The sequence below is a fragment of the Ovis canadensis genome, chromosome 14 (assembly GCF_042477335.2).
Source record: "Ovis canadensis isolate MfBH-ARS-UI-01 breed Bighorn chromosome 14, ARS-UI_OviCan_v2, whole genome shotgun sequence".
Classification (NCBI taxonomy): domain Eukaryota; kingdom Metazoa; phylum Chordata; class Mammalia; order Artiodactyla; family Bovidae; genus Ovis; species Ovis canadensis.
In genome coordinates, this window is record NC_091258.1 from 69277273 (window position 1) to 69305118 (window position 27846).

The 27846-nt window shown below is 55.6% G+C and overlaps 2 protein-coding genes across 2 annotated transcripts; one reads left to right on the forward strand and one right to left on the reverse strand.

Moving 5' to 3' along the window:
• Nucleotides 1-294: 294 nt before the first annotated feature.
• NUP62 (nucleoporin 62) lies at nucleotides 295-22622 on the reverse strand. Its single transcript, XM_069551296.1, has 2 exons — nucleotides 22088-22622; nucleotides 295-2885 (listed from the first exon to the last, which is right to left on the reverse strand). The coding sequence occupies exon 2, from the start codon at nucleotides 2820-2822 to the stop codon at nucleotides 1242-1244; it is 1581 nt and encodes a 526-aa protein (XP_069407397.1). The 5' UTR covers nucleotides 2823-2885; nucleotides 22088-22622; the 3' UTR covers nucleotides 295-1241.
• On the forward strand, nucleotides 21568-26552 carry ATF5 (activating transcription factor 5). Its single transcript, XM_069551297.1, has 3 exons — nucleotides 21568-22162; nucleotides 23422-23718; nucleotides 25238-26552. The coding sequence occupies exons 2-3, from the start codon at nucleotides 23541-23543 to the stop codon at nucleotides 25909-25911; spliced, it is 852 nt and encodes a 283-aa protein (XP_069407398.1). The 5' UTR covers nucleotides 21568-22162; nucleotides 23422-23540; the 3' UTR covers nucleotides 25912-26552.
• The last annotated feature ends 1294 nt before the right edge of the window (nucleotides 26553-27846 follow it).

A 27846-nucleotide genomic window follows, 5' to 3' on the forward strand; every position in this document is an offset into this window, starting at 1 on the left:
CTCTCTTCCGCGGCTTCCGCTTGGATGAGACAGTGGTCTCTAGAAGTCCAAGATGACCTGAGGAAATGACTCATGGTCATGACTTTGGCAAAGTGGACCATGTATGTGCAGGAATAAGCCCTGGGCACTCCAGAGCCAAAACACAGCTCAGTGTGCGCGAGCCAAGGGAGGCCAGAGGGCAGACTTCCTGCCCTGTGCCACGAGCAAGAGCTGAGCGCCTTCCCCCACAAGCATGACCTGGAACCTACTCTTTTCCCAACCTTCTCCTTCTAAGTTATCCACAGAAACAGCAGCTTTTAAATTCCACAATACATTTTATTTAGGGAAGCAACATACAGCTATAGGTATTTCAGAGTACAGCAGAGTGTAAAGACAAACACAGAAGACCCCTGGGACACGGCTGGCCCTGGACACTGGATCTCATTGGAACCAGCCAGGTTTGTCTCGACTCCGGGAGGTGCAGAATCAAGTCTGTGGCTGCCCCTGGCACCCTGGCCACCTCCACAGGCATTCATTCGGCGGGCGAGCGTTTTATGCCGGTCTCATCTCTACTCTTCATCTGTTTGATGCTGTGACAGGGACTGCTGTGCTGAGCACACAAGGGGGACAGGAAACAAGCCCTGCCCACAGGGTGCACAACCTTTCGGTGAGGCTGAGAAGCGAGGAGTCTGCAGTCTTGTGTGGCCAGTGTTACCAAAGGCGCGCTCGCAAGCTCAGCGTGGAGTGGGCCCGCGGGACAGCACCGACCTGGCTTTAGGGTGGCCGACGCGGTGTGTCAGCCAGGCGAGGGGAGACTGCTCTTCTCTTCTGACCTGTCTCTCCTCCTCTGAGAACGTCCCACTGTCCGCTCCACCCACAAGCCACTTCTCTGCACTGCTCACTCACTCCAGGCGGCTGGCTCAGTGAGGCTGGAGCTCTCCTCCCCGCATCTCTGACTCTGCCGGGCAGAGTGGCGGCCCAGCGTCTCGGCTGGGAGACAGGCGGCTCTCTGGTGGCTCAGCCCTCCTCCAGCACAACTGGAGGCGGGTGGTTGTAGCAGGTGGAAAGGGTCTAGGACGTGGAGAAAGCACACCCACGAGGCTGCAGCCTGGCCCAGAGCACTGAGAATACTTTCTATTCACTAAGACAAAAAGTCAAACCAGAGAACAGTTCTATCAACAGCACAACTGTTTGAAAGCCAGAAACACACAAACACGTATTTCCCCGCACTCCAACCACGAGGCAGTAGGCCCCGCCCGGGCTCAGTCGAAGGCGATGCGGCAGCTGCGCTCCTGCTCCTTGCGCCGGCCCTCGCACACCTTGGTCACCTCCTCCACCTTCCTCTGCAGCAGCGCCGAGCTCTGGTCGATCCACTGCAGCGAGTCCATGTGCGCGTTGAGGATCTTGCAGATCTGCTGCAGCGGGTCGCTGGTGTCGGCCGGGCCCCCCGATGTGTTCAAGTGCTCGATGATGTCCTTGAGGTCCTGGGCCATGCGCTTGAGCTGCGCGTCGATGTTCTCGGCCAGCTTGTAGGTCTTCTCGCGCTCCTCGTCTGCGTGCTGCAGGTGCACCGTGCCGCTCTGCTCCTTGACCGACTCCTCCAGCGGGCTCAGCAGGTCCTCCAGCTCCTTCTGCTGCGACAGGATGAAGTCGAGCTCCTGGTCCAGCCGCTTCTGGTCCAGCTTCACCTTCTCCACCTCGCGGTGGAGGCTGGTGATCCTCTCGCCGTTCTCGATCAGCGTGCGGTCCCAGGCGTTGACCTGCGTGGCCTGCTGCAGGAAGTGCCGTTCCTGGTCTTCCAGCTCCAGGCTCCACTTGTTGATGAGACTCTCCAGCTGGGCGTAGGTCAGCGCAGCGCTGCCGGATCCCCCGGCAGCCACGCTGGGACCGCTGGGCGCACTCCCGGAGGCCGCTGTGTTGCTGGGGATCCCGGCCGGAGTCAGGGGCTTTATGTTCAGGGAGAAGCCAGTGGTGCTGCTGCTGGTGGTGGTGGTGGTGGTGGTGGTGGTGGTGGTTGTCGCCGTGGAGGTGGTGGAAGCTGCTCCAGGGGCCTTCAGGCTGAAGCCCAGTGTCCCCGCTCCTGCTGTCCCCGTGGTGGTCGCTGGGGTGCCAAGGGAGAGCCCGGTGGCGGCGGACGACGTGGGAGCAGTAGCCAGCGAGGTGAAGAGCGAGGGCCCGGCGCTGGCGGTGGTGGTGGCGGCGGGAGTGGGCGCGGCTGGCTGTGCGGCTCCTGCTCCGGTGGCCGCTGGAGCGGCCGCAGTGAAGGGCAGCCCGCTGAGGGCTGGGGACTGGGCCGGGCCCCCCATGGAGCCTATGTTGAAGCCAGAGGTCCCAGTCTGGGATGCGCTCCCAGCCGTGAACGAGAAGCCCCCGGAAGTCGATGTGGTGGGCGGGGCGGCAGATGCTGCGGTGGAGCCAAACACAAAGCCGCCGGGTGCCGCGCCCTGGGCGGAGGTGCTGGTGCTGGCGCTGGAGACGGCACTGCTGAGCGTGCTGCCCCCGAGCCCGAAGCCGCCGGGCTGGGCCGGGGCTGGGGCCGTGCTGCCCAGGCTCAGCTTCGGGGTGTTGCTCCCTAAGGAAAATCCGGTGGCTCCTGCTGCAGGCGTCGTGGTCCCGAAGCTGAAGGCCGGGGTCTGTGTGGCGGGAGTCTGGGTGCTGAGTGAGAACAGGCTGGTGGCAGGGGTGCTGGCAGCCGACTGGGAGGGAGTCCCAAAGCTAAACCCACCAGTGCCGGACGTGGAGAAAGAAAAGCCCGTGGCAGGCGTGGTCGTTGCGGTCTTTGTGGTGCCAAATGTGAACCCTCCTGTGGAGGCCCCAGTGCCTCCAAAATTAAACCCGCTCATGGCTCCAGACTCTGGGGGCAGCAGCTACTCCGGCTCCAAAGCAAATCCACCGGTGTCTGCAACCTTGGGAAGATTTGCAAAGCAGAGGAAGTGACATGATCAGACGGCACATCTGGAAAAACCACCTCAGCGGCCTGATGGAGCTCAGTCTGCAGGGAGGTAGGCCTCAAGTCTGATAAGCGGCCTCCCACTCCTCTTCCTGCTGTGGAACCTAACCAGGCCCTGCTGAACTAGGAAAGATGGGCAAGGACGTAAGGCCCCCGCCCTGGGGGGTCTAGCAGAGTCAGTACCAGCAGGAGGCCCACTGCTTGTGGCAGGGGAGGCTGAAGAGGAGGTGCTTTTCTCCCTGCTGACTGCACATGGGTGAGGGGCAGGCTGACTTGGCACCACCCCAAGAGTCCCTCTGGACCTCAGAGACAGGCCCCGGGAAGCTGAGTTACGACAGGGCCTTGGGTGCCAAAGGCTCCCTCTGGGCACACCCCGAGCCGGTTTAGGAGGAGAGAGAGCACGCGGGCGCAGTGCTCAGAGCACCTGGTGCTTGGCCGCAGGGACTGGTTTCAAGGGGCCGTGGAAACTCAGGCTGGCCAAGAGACCGCCCCACCTGCAGGTGCAGGGCACGGAGGATGAGCATCGGGGGACAGTGAGCGCCGCCAGAGAGAGCAGAGAGGAGAGCAGGAAAGGGCAGAGAGTGAGAGAGCCGCCAGAAACCGTGGTCCTGCTCAGCAACCCCACCTGGTCTTCATTAGAAGCTCGGGGAGCCAGCACATCCCTGTTCAGTGAAAGGTGACCGCTTTCTATCTGAAAAAGCCCTGAGCAAAGCTATCTGGTAGCTGCAGAGTCAAAGGTGACTTGGAGAAGAAAGAGTTGGAGGGCGTCCTGGGTAGAGGCATTTTCAGGGAAGTGATCACAGGCTAAGCACTGCCTGCTGGCGGGCTGCTCACGTAAATGACATCTCACTGCTGTCTGGAGGTGGAGATGGTGTCCCCACGTCCAAGATGAGGAAACTGGGACTCAGGGGGCTGTGGTGATCTACTAGGAGCTGAGCCCAGGCCACAGGCCCAATCCACCAAGCGCCCCGTCCAGCGCTGGCACCAATTACGGGGTCAACTGGGCATCAGATATAAGGCAAGCTCTGCATCCTACCGATACAGCCTCTTAACTATACTCAAGAAACGCTGGGAATGACAACAGAGAGGAGCAGAACACAGATTCACTACAGCAGTGTGATCTCTGCTATGGAAAAACACAGCTACCCTCAACAAGGAGGGCTGGAAAGAAATACACCGAGATGCAGGACTACACGCGGATGACCTCCCTGCTAATCTGCAGTAGCTTCCAAGTGCTCATTCCTGCCTGTACAGTAAACATAACTGATAAGCTAGGGTTCTGAAAACAATCCTCGAGTGTAAATCCACGCTGAAGAACCAGCGAACCTGTGCAGCCGGGTTCTAGAATCACAATATGAGCGGGACAGACGGGGTGAATTACACCACCTCCCCCAGGCTGGCACTCAGCCACATCTGGTCTTGGTTGTGGGGCGGCGCTGGATCCCAGCGGCTGTGCTGAAGGCAGCAGGGGAGCCAGCGCGTGGACGTTACACCAACACCAGGACCAAACATGGCCCTCCAAAGACACGCAGGCCCCGCCGCCCGGAGCCTGGGGCCAACGACCCTAAGTGGCAGAAGGAATTCTCAGACGTGACTAAGGATCTTGAAATGCGGAGGCAGAGACAGGACTAGAGAAGAGACCACCAGAAGGTGGAAGCGGAGGCTGGAGTAACGTGCCTTGAACTTGGGAGACAGAGGACGGCGCCACAGGCCAAGCAGTGCAGGTGGCCTTTACAAGCCGGAAAAGCCAAGGAAACGGCTCTCCCCTGCAGTCTCTAAAAGGAACCAGCCTTCCTTGATTTCAGCCCAGTGAGACCGATTCTGGACCCTGATCTCAACTTCAAAAGAATGAAGGTGCATCGTTTCAAGCCGCTAAGTTTGTGATATCTGTTGAGAGCAGTACAGGAAATGAAGACAGCTGGGGAGCAAAAGTGCCTGATGGGTACGGCGGGGAGCCCCGTGACTCTGGAGGACCCTGAGACCCAGCGCCCTCGTCAGGAAAGTGGAGTGGCTGCTGCGGGCCTGGAGCGTGGCCAAGTCAGGAGGGTGCGGTGCTCAAGGCCACGGTCCCCATGCAGACACACGCCGCACTGTCACCTCTGGAAGCCAGGGAGCAAGGGAGGGAGCCCTGAGGGTCTGTGAATCCAACCCAGCTGGGATGTTCTCAGGAAAAGACTGTGGTGGTAGCTGGCCTTGAGTCTAATGTGAACTCACGGTCGGCTACCACTGCCCTGCGGAGCCTTGGGCTATGTGACCCATTCCCGGTTGAGACAAGCGTGGTCCGGGGGCGGCTGGCTCGGGCTCCGACAGCACCCCGCCCCCCAAGCCAGCCAACTTCACACCCATCCTACAAGGAGGTCGGATGATGACCCCGGGGCACAGATCGGGGAGGGCAGGCTCAGACAGAAGCAACCTGCAATTCCACCCCGAGGCGGGCACTAGCCAACCCTCGCACCCCGCACTGTAAAGCTCTCATTTCTCCTTCATCATGTGGGCCTCTGGTCATGGGCCAGCAGCCCTGCTCAGGAGCATGGCCACTATTCTGCACCCCAGCTTCTGCTCAATCCCTCACATGCTCTTGTTTTCATCTAAAAGCAGCTGCAAGACAGCTCCTTGTTTTCAGGCACGAAGTTGGGTTCCTTGTTTTGGGCACAAAGAGACCCTGGCCCAGTTCACTGCAGACCCGTCTTGAGCCAGGTCTGTTACCAGCCAGTGGACAGAAGTGCCTGGACAGCCACATGGCTCAATCCGCAACAGCGCACTCAAGAGAGCTTTTGCTATTAATAAGCTGCAGCTAAAATTTTTCCGAAAAGCATTTATAGAAAGTTTTCACTTTTTATATGATTAAGAAACCACAAAGAAAACGATCTCCCCCACCCGCCCCCGCCCCGGTGTCTTGTCTGGTTTAACGGTTCACTGTTTATTAAATACCTCCTCTCCTTCCAACACCTCGGATGCCACGGACCCAGGAAGAGTGGTGAACGCGTCCTGACGCAGTTCGTCCTGGGTGTTACTGCTCACTTACCACTGACCCCCAGAACGCTGGGAGTTTCTCACAGATGTGGTGAAACATAGCAGAAAACCCTTTGCCCTTTACGAGGGCTTTTCCAGTGTTACCAAAGGGGTGAGCTTTCCTAAAAGAGAAGTGGATGCTGTTCGGGGGGAAGTGATGCTGTTCTTGGGAAGAGGGGCAGGTGGCCTGGGCCGGGTGCTCAGCCTGGGCAGCCAAGGCCGCAGCGGGTTCTCTAGCCCATGGGGCTGCCTCGAGGCCATCGAGGGTGAGACTGGCAGAGCTGCCCCCGCACACTTGCCCTTGCCTTCCACGCCACACCCAGGTGCCTGCAGTCCCGAGTCTGGGATCCCCACGCACAGGCGCGGCCAGCCCCGGCTTCAAGGACGCGGTTCTGTGCCGTCACTGCCACCTTCGCTCAGATCCACCAACCTGCCCTCTGTGGTTAGTTCCTCAGCCTCTCCAAGCCCGAGCTCCATCTACTTTATTCACCCCAGCACTTACTCGGCCCTACCCTACGTACAGCGACAACACAGCAAAACGCAGTCCAGCCCCGAGGACAGGGGCCACCGAGAGCACACTAGAGGGATAGGCGAGCAGCTCCTCTGCACAGACACCGCTCGGGGCCCTGGAAATACGGCTGTGGACGAGACAGGAGTCTCTCTCACATCTCAGCAGGGAAGTACTCGGGGTGTCAGACGAGGCTCAGCGTCCTGGAGGAAAGACCGGGTGGGCTGGGGCAGCGGGGTGCCAGTGCAGGGGCGAGGGGGCGGCCAGAGGAGCCAGAACAAGCCCCAGCGTGGAACCAGGGTGGCTGGAGTAGGCGGCACTGTTCTGAGCCCTGGGCTCCCCTTTCCTTAGATACTCAGAACAGGGGTGTCTGTCTGAGAATGAATACGAGGGGAGGGAAGACCTCAGCCTTGGATGAAAGGGAAGATTAACCCTAATCTCAGAACCTGGGACCTCGCGTGGCAACAAGGACGTCACGGATATGATTAAGGATCCCAAGCGGGCAGACGACCCTGGATTATCTGCGTGAGCTTTTGATGTGATCACGAGGGCTCTGAATGGAATCGGGAGGCAGAAGAGGCGAGCCAGAGGGACTATGAACCTGGAAAGACATTCCGAGAGCCGCTACGCTGCTGCTCTGGAGCTGGAGGACGGGGCCACGAGCCAAGGAGAGCAGGTAGCCTCCACGAGCTGTAAAAGGCACAACCCAGACTCTCCCCTGAGCCCACACAAGGAACAGAGCCCTGGGCACCCCCTTCAGGCTTCTGACTTCCAGAACTGCAAGGAAATATTTGTGTTATCTTAAACTGCTAAGTTTGCGGTAATGTGTAACAACAGCAACAAGAACTTAACACAAGAGTGGGGGACCAAGAAGGTGAAGGGCAGGGCTTGGTAAAGGTAAGTGAACGGGAAACCCATCCGGGGGCGGGGGTAAGGACAGCTGTGATTCTGAAAGCCTGGACATCCTCTGCCACAGGGCGACTTCCTGGACGTGGACGTGTGAGACACCCACGTATGACAGGGTGGTCTGGAGCACCGAGGGGGCTCGTGGAGTGACAGGGTCAGCCCCACAGGGCAGGATGTCCCTGTGTCGCTCACAGGGTGCCACCTGTGTGAGCAGGACCGGCCAGGAGTGCTAGGGGGCAGCACACCGAACCTTCCTGGGTGGGAGACAGGCTCAGAGAGGTCACACAGCAGCAAACAGGAGTTCCCGGAAGAGAGCTGAGCTTCTAGGGCAGGAGGTGAGCATGTGTCAGAAATCAGTGTTAGACGGGCAGTGGGGTGCTCATGCAGATGCATGGCCGAGGGAGTGATGCACCTCCAGGCCGCCGGCTGGGGTCAAGGGCCGGTCACCCACCCACAGCAGAGCCGGGAGGACCCTGCTTCCTGCCCGACCCCCGCAGCCCTTCACTTTTCACCTCAGAAGCTTGAGTGACCCTCCCAGAGCAAGGCTTTTCCACCAGGCAGGGGCAGCCGCCTCCCCCCAGGCCGCCTCCCCCTTTCCTAACAAACTCTTCTTCACTCAGGGCAGCAGGCCTGCAGCGGTCTCAACACGTCCAGCCCGCGCTCTTCTGTCAGCGCCTGGCAGGACACAGCCCAGCACTGAGAAGTGGGCGCTGCAGCCTGTCGTTCCGAGCGCTTGCTCCTCCACTCCCAGCCCTGGGATCTTAGTTTTAAGTTCATCTCCCAGGGTCTCAGTTTCCTCATCTGAAAAAACAGGATGACGGCTCCAGAATCATATGGTCCCTGGGAAGATGAAACAGTCGGCGATCTGTGTCAAGCGCTTAGCATTGTGCCCGGTGCCTTCTTGGGGCCCAGGAAACAACCTATCATTGCAGTTAATAATACTGCAGCTGTGGGAAGCGACCCAGCAGCCGCTCCCGGCATCCCGCCCACGGCCACCTGGTGGTGCTGCCCACAGCACTGAGCCCAGCCCGGCCCAGGCAGGACAGGCAGCTTCAGCGCCCACTGCGCTTTCCCTGCAGAATTAGCTCTTCATTTAAGACTTGGAGGAAGTGCAGCCATGGGCTCAGAGAGACCAGAGGAGGGGAGGAGAGAGGGGAAAGAGAGGGGATCGGACACCAGTGGTCATCAGCCGGGCTGGTACCTCTGCGGTGTGAGTGCAGGGACGCCCTGCCTGACCCCACCACACCTCCCCTGGGCTGTCTCACCACAGGCCAGGCCCAAGCCCACGAACTCCTGTTTCTTAAATCTCTCTTGAATCAGATCCCCTCTCTCCCTTGAGTCAAAGAAAATCCCTCTAAACCTCAGAGGATAGATAAGCCCAGAGAGCCTGCCCTACAAGAATGGAAATCAGCTGATCGGGGCGAGCTGCCTGCTACCCAGACCTCAGCCGGGGCAGAGCTCGGATGTTCCAGGTTCCAGAGAAGCAAGACGGGCCGCAGGGCCTGACCAGAGCGCGGGGTGAAGCCACGGGAGAGGCCTCGAAGGGACAGGAAGACTCATCCAGGCTGAGGGGGGCGGGGGCAGACAGCACCAGGGGCCAGGCAGGAGCTGCTGGGGACCCGGGCCACTCCGCCTGGCTCTTACCCAACCGCCTTGCCCCGTAGGACCAGCCAATCCCAGGGGCTGGAAACAGACCCCCGCTCCCAGGCAGTCAGAGGCCCTTCCTCCGCCACAGCACGAGGCGTCCCCACAGGGAGACAGGACAGAGACCTGGGAGAGGCGGTTTCCAGCTGCCCTCTCACCTCCTCAGGCGGCCCGCTCTGGTCCTGATTTCCGCGGGCCTGTGCCTCCTTGTGGAAGGCACCCTGGAGGCCTCTCGCCTTCCCAGGCATCAGACAAACAGGAGGTGGGCTGGCCTGCCTGCGGGGGGTGGGGAGGAGGGTCTGTGGGAAGCCTGGCCCCTGTCCTGCCGCCATGCCCCGCTCACATGAACAGATCCCCAAAAGCTCCTGCACACCAACCCCCCAGGAGGCCTGCTCACACGTGTTCTGCTTGTGGGTGTTTTTAAAAACAAAAATTACATACTTTTTATGAATAGTTTGCTCACATGGTTCTATGTTCAAAAGGTACAAGAGGGGTCTCTGTGGTCCCCCCTCACCCCCACAGCTACCTCTCTTCCCTGGAGACAAGCTTTTGGGTTTCTCGGGCCTCTTTCTAGAGATTTTTGACACATTTAAGCAAATGCAGTTTGCACTCTCTCCCACTGTACACACAAGGCTGCATGAGCCAGGAGCACTCTTTTTTGTACTGACAATATTTTAGAGGTCATTTTAAGCAGGCTTATCATCCTCACCAGGGCTTCCAAGGTGGCACAGTGGTAAAGAATCCACCTGCCATAGCAGAAGACACAGGTTCGATCCCTGGGTCGGGAAGATACCCTGGAGAAAGGAATGCCTATCCACTCCAGTATTCCTGGAGAACTCCATGGACAGAGGAGCCTGGTGGGCAGCAGCCCATGGGGCTGCAAACAGTCACACACAACTGAGCACACACACGTATCATCCTCACTAGATGGAGGAGGAAGCGCTCTCAGAAACCCCTTAGCCTCCTGCCTCTTGAACTGCCTCCAGCTGGTACAAAAATGCTTCTTGGACCCAGAGGTTCTCAGCTATCTGGCTTCTCCCTTGCTTCCCTGGAAAACAGCCTCTCTACCCCAAGTAATCACCTCACCACTAATGAGCAATTACACTCTCCTTCTCACTTCTCACTCCTGAGGCCCAAACTTGCACCAGAAGGAGCTCAGGTGGTGGGAAACGGCAAATTTCCCCACAGAGAAAACAAATCAGGTTAGACGACTGGAAAAGTCAGGAAACAGCCAGAGGGGTAGATTTTAAGATTCTAGAAACACTCTTAATATAACAGGACTAGACAAGATCTTGTTCTTGCACTGAAAGATTTTTCTCCCTCCACCTAACTGCATTCCACATTTAAACTTCAATGGATCAATACACCAGTCCCTTCTTTAAAATCTTGTTTTGGCCATCACCGACAAAGCCAAGAGTCCCCTGATCACTATCTGTCACCCCGGTCCCCATGCCTGTGAAGTACTCAGGTGGAGAGCTGTCATGGATCTCTTATCTACATACACTTGCACACGTGTTCACAGCCAGGGCAAATAATTTTACTCACACGTTTTCTCTACTCCCAAGGGATCATACTGTGTGTGTTACTCCACAATTTGTAGTTTTCAACAGGTTTTTCATTCCTTACAGCTGCTGTAAACCAGCAAGCTAGAAGCAACGATAAATAAAATGTGGTGTGACTAGACCACATTTACCCATACCTCTAACGATGGGCAAGCGAGTTCCAGAAAAACATCTACTTCTGCTTTATTTACTACGCCAAAACCTTTGACTGTGTGGATCACAACAAACTGTGGAAAATTCTTCAAGAGATGGGAATACCAGACCACCTGACCTGCCTCCTGAGAAATCTGTATGCAGGTCAGGAAGCAATAGTTAGACTTGGACATGGAACAACAGACTGGTTTCAAATCGGGAAAGGAGTACATCAAGGCTACATATTGTCACCCTGCTTATTTAACATATTTGCAGAGTACATCATGAGAAATGCTGGGCTGGATGAAGCACAAGCTAGAATCAAGATTGCTGGGAGAAATATCAATAACCTCAGATATGCAGATGACACCACCTTTATGGCAAAAAGCGAAGAACTAAAGAGTCTCTTGATGAAAGTGAAAGAGGAGAGTGAAAAAGTTGGCTTAAAGCTCAACATTCAGAAAACGAAGATCATGGCATCTGGTCCCATCACTTCATGGAAAATAGATGGGGAAACAGTGACAGACTTTATTTTCTTGGGCTCCAAAATCACTGCAGATGGTGACTGTAGCCATGAAATTAAAAGACACTTGCTCCTTGGAAGAAAAGCTATGACTAACCTAGACAGCATATTAAAAAGCAAAGACATTACTTTGTTGACAAAGGTCCATCTAGTCAAAGCTATGGTTTTTCCAGTAGTCATGTATGGATGTGATAGTTGGACTGTGAAGAAGGCTGAGTGCCGAAGAATTGATGCTTTTCAACTGTGGTGTTGGAGAAGACTCTTGAGAGTCCCTTGGACTCCAGGGAGATCCAACCAGTCAATCCTAAAGGAAATCAGTCCTGAATATTCACTGGAAGGACTGATGCTAAAGCTGAAACCCCAATACTTTGGTCACCTGATGTGAAGAACTGACTCATTGCTGACCCTGATGCTGAGAAAGATTGAAGGCAGGAAGGAGGAAAAGGGGATGACAGAGGATGAGATGGATGGATGGCATCACTGACTAAATGGACACGAGTTTGAGTGAGCAGCGTGAGTTGGTGATGGACAGGCAGGCCTGGCGTGCTGCAGTCCATGGGGTCGCAAAGAGTCGGGCATAACTGAGCGACTGAACTGAACTACGGATGGGCATTTAGGGCGCTTCTGGTTTTTCTTTACTATAAACAGTACTGCAACAAGCACATGCAGTCACGCTTTCTCAGGCACAGGCGCACACACTTTTCCAGGGCAGATCCCAGAAGAGCTACTGGCATCTTGGTTTTACTAGGGACAGCCAAACTACTCCCCAGCCTGCCTGTATCTGCTTTATTCTAACTGGCAGTGCCTGAGACGACCATTTCCCTACAACCTGTCAGCACCCGAAGTTAGGAGAGTTCTGCAATCTGATGTACCAATTCCATTTATTAAAAAATACTGATAAACGCACCAGCCATTCAGTGCTGTTATGTGCCACGTGTGTGGATAATCCACAAACACACCTCATTCATTCAGTCAACAAACATCCACTGAGACTTGGGACAAGACAGGCCTTGAACTGGGCAAACAAAAGACAATATGGCATGGCCACCTGTCCGTAAAACCCCAGAGTGTTATAAATGTGATGAAGGAAAAGCCACCAGAAATGAAAACAGGTATTCACACAAAAACCTGTGCGCAAATGTTCTCAGCAGCATTACTCCCAAATGGCCAAAAGGTGCCCATGCGCCAACCTCTAAGTGCCCTTTGCCCCCATCATGCCACTCCGGTCCCACAAGCCTTCCTGCTGCTCCTCACACATGCCGAGAGCACTCCTGCCCCAGGGCTTTTGCACCTGCTGTTCTCGCTCCGTGGAACACTCTCCCAACGGCCGCATGGCTTACTCCCTTACCTCCTTCAGGTCTTTGCTACAATGTAAAATGTCACCTGCTCAGTGACGTCTCCCTTGGCCATCCTTAGGAACCCAGCACCACCTGAAATACGACACATTCCATTTACAGATCTCGTCTGTTGTTTGTCTCCCCATCGGAAGAGGGCAGGAAGGGCAGGATTTGGGACTATGCTCTCCACTGCTGTACCCCAAGGTCTGGGACAGCTGCAGGCCCCTGCAGGCACTCCGCAAACGCTTGTTGATCGAGTAAACAGGCCCAGGTTGCTCTGTCCCAGGTACCATGCCAAGTGCTCTTCATGTACGGATCGGTTTAGTTCTACGATGTTCCTACCGTGGGGTCGGTACCATTAGCATCTCCTTTCTAGAGTTAAGACACCTACTCAGTGTCAACATAAATGTCAAAGTCAGGGTCAAACAAGGTCCCGGCCCTCAAATAATTCAGAGCTTACTGAGGGTAACGAACAATTAGATTATTGGATGGCACGGCAGACACCATGCAAGGTCTTTGGTGAGAACCTACTAGAAGCTCAGGGGAGGGGCAAGGACACTGTCCCAGGGAAGGAAAGGATGTTTAAATCTGTTTTGAAGGATGCGGAGGAGTTAGGGTGAGAAGAGGTTAGGTCACTAGCTCATTCCAGGCCAAAGCTCAGACAGGCAAGGGTCTGCTGCCTTGAGGAACAGCAGAAAATGCCCTGTGTCAAAACCACGGGACGCCAAAGAAGGCACACAAATGGCTGGTAAGCACAGGGAGAGCATCCTTAGCCACTGGGAAATGCAAATCAAAACCACGAGATGCCAGCTCACAGCTGCCACTAGGATGCCAATAATAAAGAAGGTGGGTAACAGCAAGCATGGTGAGGATGGCGCAGTCTGAACCCTCATTCATCACCAGTGGGGATGTACGACAGGGCAGCCACTTTGGAAAACAGTCTGGCAGTTCCTTAAACATACAGTTATCCTATGATCCGACAGTTACACTCCTAGACCTCTCCCAAGAGAAATAAAAACATACATCCATACAAAACTAGTACACAAATATTCTGTAACAGCAACAAGTAAAAACAACCCAAATGACCATCAATTGATGAGTGGATAAAATGAAATATTATACAGCCCTTAGAAACCCTATTGATATATGCTACAAAATGGATGAACCTAGAAAACTAGACTCCTACTGTATGATCCGATTCACACAAAATGTCCATTACAGGCGTTATCTACAGAGACAGAAAACAGACAAGAGGCTGCCTAGGGATGGGCGCGTGGGGAGTGCCTGCCAAGAGGCATGAGGTTTCTTTCTGGAGGGATAAAAAATGTTCCAAAATTACATTGTGGTAATAGGCTCACAACTCTGAATGTACTAAAACCCACTGCATTTGTACAGTTTAATAAGTGGATGTGAATTACGCACTATTTCAATAAAGCCATTAAACAAGCCAACCAAGCATGGGATGCCAGGGAGGGGCTGGGCAGAGATGCTTCTCAAGGCGGGACTGTGCTTTCTTCTGGGGATGGGTGAAGCTGGCTGAGAACAGGCTGGGGAGGCGACTGGAGCCTAAAAGCTCCAGTCAGCTGAGGCCAGCAGGGGGCTCCAGTGGAAACACAGCCTGGAGCAGAGAGACCACCCAGACAAGACTCGGAGTGGCAGACTTGCCAGGGCTGGGGCTTTATGGGCCCCACAGGTGGACACGTGTGTGTATGCAGCTAGACAGAAATCCACGGCCCTGTGCGGCCCCCGCCCAGCCTCTCTCCTGCAACCAAGACCCGCGTCCCAGGGGAGAGGCAGTTGCCATGGAGAGGGTTTCTCCGGGAACCAGGTAAAAACCACCAGAGGTGAGGGGCGGGGTGGCTGTGACTCTGAGATTAGAACCCAGCACAGCCCCTACCTGTCCCTGGCTAGCAGTCGCCGCACCAACACTGCTGGACATTTATCCTGTGCCTCGACTGTAGCGCTTCACCGGTACTGTCGTGCGTCTGTGCTGAGTCGCATCCCGTCCTCTGGCAACCCCATGGACTGTACCCGCCAGGCTCCCTTGTCCACAGGATTTCCTCCTCCAGGGGATCTTCCTGACTTAGGCACCGAATCCACGTCTCCCGCACTGGCAGGTGGATTCTTTAGCACTCAGTCACCTGGGAAACCTTTGCCTGTACTGACTACAACCCAAAGAGCGGGACCACCAGCGTTTCCATCTCACAGATGGGCCAACAGGAGTGGAGAGAACTTCAGTAACTCGCCCAGAGTCACCCAGGCGGCAGCACTGACTGGGGCCGTCTGGCCCCAGAGCTGAACCGGGGCCTCAGGAGCCTCTCCAGAGGGGCCTTTCCCACCGCCACGCAAAGCCCCCTTGCATGCTGCGCCTAGTACCCCTTCCTGTTCCGATGACATCCCAGGCCATCTCATCACCTTCCAGACTAGTTCAGCGGTTCGGTTCACTCTCGAATTCAGTTCAGTGCTGTCCACTTCCCCCACTGCAAGCTAGACACCTAGAGACCCGGAGGGAAGGGGGGGCCTCAGCTGCTCTTTTCTGGCACCCGTTCCCCGCCCCGGAGCCTGCTCCTGCTCTGGGTGGGGCTGGGCTGGAGGAAGGGGACAAAGGGCTCTTGAACAAACCTAACAGGTCTGTGGTCCAGGGCCCTGCTGGCCCGCAAATATCCCCACGGGTCTGTGAGGGGGGTGCCTGTGAGGTTTCCCCGCTGAGCTCCCCTGCCCCTTTCCCCTGCCCCTCCCCGTGACCAGCCATCCGGCGCTGCTGGCTGCCTTCATCTCAGCCTCGTTCCTTTGCTCTGAGCTAGAGGACCCCAGGGGTACGTGCACCCAGGGCAGGGGTACAGGCTGCCCCCACTCCCGGCCCCACTGGGCAGGACAAGCCTATCTGCTGAGAGGGAGAGCAGCTCTGACAGCCGCCCGGTGCTCTCCTGCTGGGCACAAACAGCTCCACGGACGCACCGGGCAAGGCCACGCGGGCCTCGGATCACGGCGCAGCTCAACACAGACCAGAACACAAACGCTGTCCAAAGCACAAAAATGACCAACCACCGCCCTCCTGACTCAGAGCTGACAGCCGCTTCTTCACTCAGCACAGCACTGGCTCCACGGATAACCGACGCTGGCCACAGACGCCCCTGCTCCCTGCTGGCCTCTGATCCAGAGCGAAACCCGCCTCCCTGAACCCTCCCCAGTCACTCAGCCCAGCCCAGCCCCTTCCTGAGATGTCCCATGGGCCCCCAAGTTGGGCACCCCCAACTGCAACAAGCAGGAAACCCAAATTAACTACCCGCATCCGTGGTGGCATCTGGTTGGGGGTATGGACGGCTGACGGAGGCCCCCAACCCTCTCAGACGACTCTTAGAGACCCCTTTCCCTGCTCCCCACGACTTTACACAGGACCCGGCAGCGTCTGAGCAAGGCTGGCCCCCTTTCAGTCTGGGTCAGGCTGGCAGGTGGTAGTGACCCTGCCTTGAGGAATTCTGGGGTTTTTTTGTTCTCTGCCCTGGCAGAGGAGGACATATTTTTGGGGTGTGTGACGGGGCAACTCTGCACGCAGACATCAGGGAGGTCCCTTGGCCCCCCCTCTCCACACTCGTAGTTCGCTGGGGTTTCTGTGAATGACTCACCAACCTTTTAAAACTTGGACCTCGTGGAAAGGTCTAGTTTTCTCTATTCTATAAAGCCGGAAGCTCCGCACCGCCAGGCTGGCACGTGTGCCTGCGGGGCTGGCGTTGTCCGAGGCCCTTTTGCACTCTCGGGTCTTCCGCCCTGCTCCGCTGATGCGGCACACGGGTGCGCGGGGCCCTGCTTAAGGGCACACAGGGAGGAGCGAGTGTCCCGAGGGCCAGGGTACTGTGTTGCCAACTACCTTGTTTGCCCTGTCCAGTCTCTGCATGCATGTGAAGGAGGGGCACCCCAGGGCTGGCAGCCTGCATCTCTCAGATGAGGAAACTGAGAGGGAGGAGTGGTGGGATGGATACGTCCCCATCTTAATCCTTAGCATCTGTATGTTACCCTATATAGTCAAAGGGATTTCACAGATGTTACATTCAGGATCTTGAGGTGAAGACACTATCCTGGATTACTAGGGTGTGCCCCAGAGTGCTCACAAGGGCCCAAAGGCAAGGAAATGGATTCTCCCCTAGAGCCTTGAGAACAGGAGTCCCCAGCCCCCGGGCCATGGACTTGTACCAGGCCGCACAGCAGGAGATGAGGAGCTGTTCTCCACGAAACCCGTCCCCGGTGCCAAGAAGATCTGGGATCACTGTACCAGAAAGTCCCTTTTAGACCGCCGGCCTCCAGAACAGAAACGGAATCAATGTGTGTTGTCTGAAGCCACTAAGAGAAGGGGCTCTGGCGGACTCTGAGCCACAGGGCACGTGGCAGACCCGTGCTGTGTGTCTGGCCCCTGCACTGCCCTTCCCCAGCTGAACTGGCCTTGGCCTTCTGGTCCTTGTTTGCCAGGACGCCCACTCCCAACCCTTGCTCCTGGCCTGCGTGATCTAGACAGCTGCCCAACGCCTCTTCAGGGAACACAGAATTGATTTCCCCAGTTTCTGTGCCTCAGCAACTCATTTTAAAAAGGAACTGATGGTGGCTCAGTAGTAAAGAATCCGCCTGCTGATGCAGGAGCCACGGGTTCAGTCCCTGGTCCAGGAAGATCCCATATGCCCCGGAGCAACTTGGCCCACTTGCCCCAATTACTGAGCCCACACGCCCCAGAGCCTGTGCTCAACAAGAGAAGCCACTGCAACGAGAAACCCATACCCTGCAATGAAGAGCAACCCCCCCACCACTGCAACTAGAGAAAAGCCCGCACAGCAACAAGGCCCAGCAAAGCCAAAAACAGAACCGACGCAGGATGTTCCTGGTGGTCCAGTGGTGGGGACTCTGCTCCCGTCGCAGGGGGGTGGAGCATGGGTTCAATCCCCGGTTGGGGAACTGAGAGCCTGTATGCTTCGCGGCGCAGCCAGGAAAAAAGTTCTGATGCTTTGTGAGGCCATAGAAGGCTGGGGGCTGTGTGGAACAGTTCCTGGGAATGAGGAGGTCCTGACTTACCCTCTAAGTGCTCAGGGAAACGGTCAGGCACACAAACATCTGCTTTCGAGGAGCTCCCAAAGCAGAACGAAGTGTGGTAGGAACAGGAAGAGAAACGACCACGGGCTGGCCGTAAGTGCTGGGCTCTACCTACAGCATTTCACACAACCCTCTCAGCATCCAAGCCTTGGAGAGAAATAATGCTCATACTTAGGCAGGCAGGCCCAGTTCTAGGAATTTTGCATACATTTACATATGTAATCCTCACAATAAGCCTATGAGGTGGGTCATCTTATCCCCATTTTATGTCACACAGAGAGAAGATGCCACCTGCTGAGGGTCAAAGAAGTGGAGCTGGGGCGTGAACCTAGCAGGCTGGCTCCAGAGACAATGCTCTGAGCCACCTTTCCCTTGATCAAAAGGCCAAGGAGCCACTGGAGCCACTTCCAAGAAGGCAGCGGAGGCCCAGCAGTCAGGGCCACGGTGGCACCCTGAGCAGGATCAGGTGATGTGGGCGTGGGGCTGAAACCTGGGTCCATCTGATGGAAACCCGGTGCCTCTTCCATCACACCAGGCTGTCACCGTGACTGGGAAAGCAGTGGGCTCTGCGACAGAACAGGCAAGGAGGGCCTCCTTTGGCGCAGGGGGCTTGGAGGGGGCAGGTGGCAACCAACAGAACTTGGCACTAGTGAGCAGCAGCAGACTTGAGGTGAAGGTCCCGGTCCAACGGCCTCCCAGTAGGCTATGTCCCGAGCTGGGGTCAGGGACCCCCCACGTCTGAGCGGAGACAGGCTCTCCCTGGGGCCTGCAGGCCCTTGGAAGGTGTGTGGCAGGGCAGCGCTCTAACCAGCAGTGTGGCCCTGCACAATCCCTCTCGCCTCCCCGGGCCTCTGCCTTGCCCCCTGCAAGCCCCGCGGGTCAGCCTCTGTGATCTGAGCCCCTTCTTGGCATTGAGCCTGATTCCCAGCGTTCTGCACAGGCTCTCCTTCCTCCTGCCTAATCCCCTCCCTTACTGGACTGGGGCGTCTCCCCAATCCAGGGCTTCGCTAACTGTTGCCAGGTGTGCAGCCGGCCCCCAGAGAACCACCCCCCCACTCCCCCTCCCCATCAAAGAGCCGGGGTGACGCAACCTGCCTGCAACCGCCGCCTCACTCACCAAGCCTGGCTCCTCCGCAATGAAAAAGAGTCCCCAGCAGCCCCACCCAGGCTCCCAGCCTCAGCCCAGGAGCTGAAGGGCGCACAGGGAGCGGGCAGCTGGACCCCGAATACTTGGCCAAACTCGGGGAGCCGGAGTCATCTGAGTCCCGGAGGGACCAAGGATCCAGATCAGGGGTGGGTGTGGGGAGAGGGCGCAGAGTGCCAAGACCTGGGCTCCCAGGCACCACCCATGACCCGCTGCCCAGAAGTTGGGATAGGCTGGGAAGGGCTAGGAGTTCAGTGTGCTTGCTGGCGCCCGCTCTGCAGAACTGAGTCAGGCTGTGTGGGCGGGGTGACTGGCACCAGGACTCAATTCTGTGGGACCCAGCTGAAGAGAGAAAGAGGCACACGGGGCAGGGACCGCGGCGCGCCCAGGGTCTTCTCAGCACACTGCAAGCAACTGGTAGCAAGAATTCCATACTAAGTTCATTCTCAAGTTATTAACTGTCTAACCTGACCATCCTCTCAAAACCCCATAGTCCCAATCTATGCTGCTGCTGCTGCTAAGTCGCTTCAGTCGTGTCCCACTCTGTGCGACGGTACGGACAGCAGCCCACCAAGCTCCTCCATCCACAGGATTCTCTAGGCAAGAATACTGGAGTGGGTGGCCATTTCCTTCTCCAAGTCCCAGTCTATGAGACAAAACCAAAGAGGAACAGTTCACAGAATACCTAACCTGCACTCTTCAGAAATATCAAAGTCACAGGTGACAAGAAAAGTCTGAAAAGCCTCCACAGACCAGAGGTTGCTGAGGAGACATGAAAACTAAGTGTAACCCGGCTTCCTGGGGGGAAGATAGGGTGGGCGAGGGGGTAGGTCACAGAAACAGACTGACGTTGCCTCCCGAGTTGTGACAAACACCAGTATAATACAAGATGCCCACAGGAAGCAGGGAGGCTGTGTGAGGGGTTCCCCGGGAACTCTCTGTATTGTCTTTGCAGCTTTGTAGTCAATCTACAGTTATTCCAAAACAAAAAGTTAAAGAAAAATACTCTACCTAGTCCACCAGTTATAATCTAGAAGACTGGGGGATGACTGTGCCCCCACTGCCAGCAGCCTGTCCAATGGTCCCCCCTAATCCCACACGCTAGTACTCAACACTGAGGAGTGGCAGTCAGTCCTTACTTTAAAGACCTTTAGAAGCACTACTGCTGGGCACTAGAGATAAACCATATCCACCTTAATAGTAACAATGAATCCCTTATGTAACACCTTACTCTGTGCCAGGCACTAGTCCAAGGGCACCTGACCTGGATTAATTCATTTAATCCTCAATACTAAGAAATAGGTACTGTCAATGGCCACATACATTGGCCATCAGCATGTTTCTACTAACTCAACTCCATATTTGATTCTAGAACTATTAAGGAAAGCAAGGCACTTGGAAGGGAAATTGCCAGTAAGCTAGTTAAGTGGGGTGTAGTCAGGGGTTGAATCCAACAACTTGGCTCCAGAGTCTGTGCTCTTAACCATTACTCTGTTGCCTCAGTAAAAAACAGCCCCTATAGGGCAAGAGCTCAAATACTGGCAGAGTGGATAAAGTGAAGGGAATGTGGTCAGATCCCAAGAAGGACTTCCAGTATGCAAGAGTAGCCTGTATTAGGGATGCAATATACAATAAACCTCATTAATACCACCATATGTTGTGTATGAAAGCTGTTACAAGAGTAAATCCTAAGAGTTCTCATCACAAGGAAAACAGGATGTATTTTTTTCTATTTCTTCAGTTTTCTATCTGTAGGAGATAATGTTCACGACACTTACTAATCAATTTATGAGGTATGTTCAATCAAATCACTATGCTGTACGCCTTAAGCTTACCCAGTGCTACATGTCAATCATATCCCAATAAATCTGGAAGGAAAAAAAAAAAAAGAGCATCTGAACTTAGAGGAAGAAAAAAAAGCCTGTCTTCATTCTCAGATAACTCTGAAGATCAAGGTCCCTTGTCTTCTCTGGATCTTGATTCAGTCTCATAAGCACCAGGAAAAGCTCAACTCCAGGTGTAATGTCCTGCTGTGGACGAACGGAGGATGGGTTTCTGCAGCACAGGAAAGACCCACAACCACTTGGGCTGGGAGGGTCCAGCGTACCGGGAGGGGATGGTTAGGAAGTCCCATCTCTTTGAGCAATGGATTACAGATCTTCCTATTTCTGGCAGACCTGCACGACTGATGGTGGGGTCGGGGGAGCTGAGGTAGAGGACAGTCTGAAAGGGAGCTTAGGTGGAGGGTATGGACAAAAGAAGGAACCAACTGACCTGAAAGGAATGCTGAGGATAAGCGTTGAGGGTAGGTGGGCAGGAGACAGAGAAAAGATAACAAGCCAGAGGGTGATAACTGACTCGCTGCACCAAGATGGGGCCGAGCGTCCATGTTGTGAATGGGAAAGGGCGGGGATGGCTGGGAATTACCTTGGAGGAGGTAAAAGAGACACAAGGATGACCTTTTAGCAAGTGCTGGATGGTGTAGCGTCTGGGGTTCCTGCCAGGGGGGTCGGAAGGGGTGACACCGGGCCCCAGGGTTCCTTCCTACTCACAGTAAGAGGTTGAGAGAACATGTATGAAGTGGGATCTCAGTTTCACAGGCAACGACTCATTTGATTCTCACAAATGACCCCACCAGGTACAATTGATTATTCTCCGCGTTTTACAGATAGTCTCCTGTCTAGGCTGCTAGAGAATTCAGGTCTTTTGCCCAAGGCCACCTTCGCCGGCCTGGGATTTGACTGGAGCGCGCTCTGTGACTCACGCCAGGTTCTAAGCCACAGGAAAGGTTCTCAGAGTGGGACGGCAGTTGAAGGATGAAGAGAGTAGCATGTGGCTGGCCGGAAATTCGCGAAGCACGGGAAAGCAAAGGAGAAATGAACCGGCCGGAGTCTCGGGGAAGACGGATTATCGAGTCACCAGAATCAGAGGGAGCAGAGGGCCGGAACCCAGAGTCAGAGAGAAGGGAGGGTCGGAACCCCCGGAATCGGGAGAAAAGCGGGGCTAGATCCACGAGTAAGAGGAAGGAGAGGCCTGGACCCCCGGGATCGAAAGCCGGGATCAGATCCCCGAGGGCAGGGGTGCAGGCCCGCCTCCGGGTTGGGGCCACGTGGGGCGGGGCGCGGAAGGATCCGCGCAGGCCGTGCTGCGCCGCCCGCGGTATATCTGTGTCCAGTCCCCGGGGCCACCTCATTCCCCATCCTCAGATCACGGTCTCTCCTCACTCTACCGCCACGCCGCCTCTGCCCGCATACCCCCGGCCATGGCTCTGTAGCCGCGACCCCTCTGTGCCCCCGGCCAGTCTCCGCGCTCACCGCGCCTGCGCTCTCCGCTCCTGCCGTCTCCCTTCAGCCGAGGCCGCCGCCGCCTCTCCTTTGCGCAGCCATGGAGTGAGTAACCGCTCGCCCCTCCCTCTCCAACCGCCTTTCCCGCCCTTTCGAAGCTCGCGGCCTTCGCGACCGAGCCTGGGGGGGGTGGAGAGACTGAGGAATCACGGTCGCGCAGGCGCAGAAGAGGGAAGACGAGCGTTCTCGAGCGACGGAGCATGCGCACTCGGGCGGGTGCGTTCTTCCGGACAATTGGTGTTTAAAGAGGATAGCCACGTGCGTGTGCGCCTGCGCACTAGTTCCCAGACGCGGTGGCTTCCCCACACCCCCGCCCTGACTGTCTGCGAGCAATTGCTCATGCGCAGCTGCCCACCTGAGGCTGTATTTTTTGCTCTAAGGGCGGGCATTAAGCAGCCGCACATGCTCACTGGCCCCCAGGAGGGCGGTGGCTACGGCACGGCTCGGGAGATGGCGCATGCGCTGTAGCCTTCAACGAGAGCGCCGCCTCCCACTTTGCTCAGGCGCCGAGCTTATCTTCCCTCCCTTTCATTCAGGCGCCTGCTGGGGCGGGGACTGGTTTAGATTGACAGGGGAGAAGGCGGGGATTAGAAACGACCTGTAGAGGGGATGGAGCTAGGATAAGAGGCGTCTCCGAGGACGGGGTTGGGGGCGGGGTTACCCATTGTGGAAGGGGCGGGGCTGACGAAACCTTTTGCTGAGGGAGGTGGGGTTTCTGCCTGAGAAAGAGGCGGGGCCTCTGGGGAATCATCGGGGAGGGGTGGAGCTAAAATATACCGTGGGGGCGGGACTTCGAGAGAGAGTGGCGATCAGCCCCAAAATTTAAAGGGAGAACTGCGATTTGAACGGATAACTTTGACGACCGGGCGGGACAAGGGGGAATTCCCATGGGAACAGATTTGAGTTGGAATCTAGGGAGGGTGTGGGGCCTAAAAGCTATATTTTAGAGGAAGAGATGTAACTGGAAGAAAATTCCCCTGGGATTGAGTGTGGGGTTTTTTTTTTTTTTTTAATGAAAGGGAATATTTGGGGTGAGTGGGAAGGACTTTAAGGAAATTCCCCTGGGAGACCATTAGGTTTCTGTTTTGGAAGGATTGGGTCTTGGGAATTCTGAGAAATAAGCCAAATGTAAAGAGAATTCCCTTGGGAGTGGGTGGGGCTCAGATACAGGAAAAGGACAGGTTTAGAATTCTGAAAGGATGAGGAGTCCTGGGACTCTGGGGAGGTGGCTTGATTTCCCTGTGGCTTTGGCAATAGTAGGTGAGGCTGATCCTGACCCACTCACATTTTTGTCACACTTGTAGGTCCTCCATTTTTGCCTTAGTGCCTGTCTTCGCCCAGCTGAGCAACCTCCAGAGCCTCCTCCCAGCTGTTGGTGCAGCCTCTTCCATTGCCATCGGTGCCCAGCGCCCCTGCTGCAGCCATGTCACTCCTGGCGACCCTGGGGCTGGAGCTGGACAGGACCCTGCTCCCAGCTAGCGGGCTGGGCTGGCTCGTAGACTATGGGAAACTCCCCCTGGCCCCTGCCCCCCTGGGCCCCTATGAGGTCCTTGGGGGAGCCCTGGAGGGCGGGCTTCCAGGGGGGGGAGAGCCCCTGGCAGGTAAGAGTAGGTGAAGAATGGAGGTGGGGTGAGCTGGGGGGAGAGGGAGAAGAAAGAATTCATTCGTCTGATAAATATTTTTTAATGAGTACCTGTAATAGGGCTTCCCCAATGGCTCAGCAGGTCAAGAATCCACCTGCAATTCGAGGGACACAGGAGACATAGGTTCAATCCCTGGGTTGGGAAAAAAGCCTGGAGGAGGAAGTGGCAACCCACTCCAGCCTGGAGAATCCCATGGATAGAGGAGCCTGGTAGGCTACAGTATATGGGGTCACAAAAAGTTGGACATGGCTTGAAAAGTTGAACAACTAAGTAACGACAACAGCATAATATGTCAGGCACTGTTTTAGGGGATACAGCTGGGAACAAGACTGACATGATCCTTGCCTCCTTGGAGCTCACACTCTACTGGGAAGACATGCAGGAGACAAATTAAATGATGTATGGGAATAAGTGGGAAACACTTAGCTGAGTTTAAAAATGGCAATGAGAAAAAAAAATTAAAATGACAACGAGGACACGTTTGGCGGGGGGAGCCAAGAAACCCTCTCCAAGCCAGTAACATTTTGGCTGAGACCTAAGGAATGATAAGGAACAACCCATAAAAAGACCCAAAGGAAGAGCTTTTCAGGTGCAGGAAACAGCACAGGCAGAGCCCCTGAAGCAGGAAGTATTTTATTCATTGCGTGCTTGGGTGCTAAGTCGCCAGATCGTGGCTATGGACTCTAGCCCACCAGGCTCCTCTCTCTGTCCATGGTATTCTCCAGGCGAGAATACGAGTGGGTTGCCATGCCCTCCTCCAGGAGATACTCATGACCCAGGGATCAAACTTGCATCTCTTACATTTCCTGCATTGGCAGGTGGGTTCTTAACTTCTAGCACCACCTGGGAAGCCCATTTTATTCACTGGTGGTGATTTAGTCGCTAAGTTGTGTCTGACTCTTGCGACCCCATGAACTGTAGCCCACCAGGCTCCTTTGTCCATTGGATTTTCCAGGCAAGAATACTGGAGCAGGTTGCCATTTCCTCCTCCAGGGGATCTTCCCGACCCAGGAATGAAACCTGGGTCTCCTGCATTGCAGGCAGATTCTTTACCAACTGAGCTATGACGGAAGTGTATCCCAAATGCTTGGCACATAGTGGGGTTTCAATAATTAAAGATGAAACAGGGTGTGTTTACATGTGATCTAGTTTGCCATTTATAATAAACTAGAGAGTAAATCAAGAAACCAGAGATGCAGGGTAATCAGTAAGGAGGATGTTGGAACAGTTGAAGAAATGGCTGGTTGACTGTTTTCTCATTTGGGTCATTGATGGTTGGTTAACGGGTTGGTTAGATGTTTGGTTTATTGGTTGGTTGGTTGGCTGGTCTGTTGACTGGTTTGATGATTTGTTGATTGGTTGGTTGGCTGGCTGGTGGTTTAACTCAATGAATGGGATGAATGAGGTGGGCATGAGTGAGATCTGGTTGGGTGGAGGATTAGGAAATCAAGGAGCTTTCTGTCCTGCAATCCTCCAGGAGACGGCTTCTCTGACTGGATGACCGAACGGGTCGACTTTACAGCCCTGCTCCCTCTGGAGCCCCCCTTGCCCTCAGGTGCCCTCCCCCCACCTTCCCCACCCCCACCTGACCTGGAAGCTATGGCCTCCCTGCTCAAGAAGGAGCTGGAGCAGATGGAAGACTACTTCCTCGATGCCCCTCTGCTTCCACCATCCTCCCCACCTCTGCCGCCACCACCGCCGCCTCCGCCGCCGCCGGCACCGGCATGTTCCCTCCCTCTCCCCCTCCCCCTGCCCACCTTTGACCTCCCCCAGCCCCCTTCCCTGGACACCCTCGACTTGCTGGCCATCTACTGCCACAGTGAGGCTGGGCAGGGGGACTCGGGATTGGCGCCCCCGCCCCAACCTCCGCAAGCCCCGCCCCCGCCCCGCCCCGCCCCGTACCCAAGTCCTGCTGCCAGCCGAGGGGACCGCAAGCAGAAGAAGCGAGACCAGAACAAGTCCGCGGCTCTGAGGTACCGCCAGAGGAAGCGTGCAGAGGGCGAGGCCCTGGAGGGCGAGTGCCAGGGGCTGGAGGCGCGGAACCGGGAGTTGAGGGAGAGGGCGGAGTCGGTGGAGCGGGAGATCCAGTACGTCAAGGATCTGCTCATCGAAGTGTACAAGGCTCGCAGCCAGAGGACCAGGAACAGCTAGCCCGGCGAGGGCTTCGGGCTGTAGGGGGCGCTGGTCTTCGGCTCCGGGGCGGAGGGGGGAGGGCCCCCAATCCTCCTCCTGCCTCCAGCTTCCTTCCAAACCCTCCCTCCCCGTCTTCTCCTTCTCTTCCCCCCTCCCCTTTTATTCTTGCCTCCCCTTCCCACCCCCCAGAATCATGAAATGTTTGGCATGAGTCAGCATTTACACCCTTCAAGTAACATCTGAGGAACAGAGGCCCATGAGGAATTTGGGAGGCAGGGGAGAGCTTGGAAACCCCGTCTCAAGCAGGGAAGTGAGCCCAGGAAGCCCTGCAGAACATCTGTGCAAAGGAGAACAGGGAAGCCATCTGGAGACCAAGTCAGGGAGGGCTCAAAGAAAGGTGCCCAAGGGATGAGCAAAACAAACCAAGTGGCCTTGGGAACTACATTTGGAGGTGGAACCAAGAGGTAGCTGACTTGGCAGAGCAGGTGCATATTTGGGGGGTGTGGGGGAGAGGCCGTAATGGGTGATGGGGTGTACATTTTAGCTCTGGGAGGAAATCAGTGTTTTGTGAAGGTGTTGGGGGAGGTGCGGGAGGGCAGGGACTGATCCTTTTGGAAGGGGGCTCTGTGAGTGGAAATAAAAGGAAGAATTGCCTCTGATTACCTGTGTCTGGTCTTTGAAAGGAGAAGCTGCGGGGAGGGCAGTCTTAGACCAAAGGCAATAATGATAACGTAATACAGTCAAGCACACACTTTCCACACAGGGTCAAAGCCAAGATGAGACTGATTGAACTAGTAGAGATACAAGACCCGCTTTTAACTTCCATTTAGGACGTAGATAGTGAAAGAAAGAATAGCCAAAGGTGCCAGCTCCCCATGGTCCTTGTCACCAAAAAAGATGACGCCAAAGGGGCCAGGTGGCACAGTTGTGGGGCACCCGGTGTTGAAGAGCAATTGCATTGCACTGTCAGAGCCAAGATTCCAGGAAGTCGGAGGTAAATGAGCGGTGACCTGGTAGTGGAGAGTCGGATCTGGGTGCTAACACTTTCTCCATGATAATCTTTATGAGCTGGAAAAAAATTCGTGCAGATGGGCACCCATTACACAGTTGGGAATCAATTTAAAGGGTTCTGATAGAACAGTAGACAATACCATGTATCACAGAGTGGTATTTTGCCAGACTATGTTGATGCAATAGCTTTGCATCACGGTAAGAAAAGTTTAGGAGAAGGCAATGGCACCCCACTCGAGTACTCTTGCCTGGAAAATCCCATGGACGGAGGAGCCTGGAATACTGCAGTCCATGGGGTCGCTGAGGGTCGGACACGACTGAGCGACTTCACTTCCACTTTTCACTTTCATGCATTGGAGAAAGAAATGGCAACCCACTCCAGTGTTCTTGCCTGGAGAATCCCAGTGACTTATGAGCCTGGTGGGCTGCCGTCTGTGGGGTCGCACAGAATCGGACACGACTGAAGTGACTTCGCAGTAGCAGCAAGAAAAGTTTGGAAGCCACTGGTAGACGGCAGCCAGCATCATACACTGATTTTCAAACACTGCCACCTAATACAACCGCTATCAACGCACTTTGAGATGCCAGATCCCATTTGGCCCAAAGCAAACGTTTCCTGCTTCCCGGAGGCTCTGTCTTAGCAGGACTCTACCGCTAGGGGGCGCCCGTGCCCCGACGTGAATGAGTTATCGTCTATCCTCTACTCAGCCCAAGCCCGCGATCTCCTTGGGGGTCCCAGCTCGCCCTGAGGGTCGGGTTTACGGGGACTGAAGCCCTGACCACGAATAAAATTCCTCGAACAGAGCACGGCAGCAGGGCGTAGGCGGTCACGAAGGGATGTGGCCATGCTAAGATACCCACTTATCCCTTCATTCCACAATGTTCATTAAATGCCTCCGTGCACCTCCCAGAGCGCATAATTTGGTGGGTGAGGACGGACAG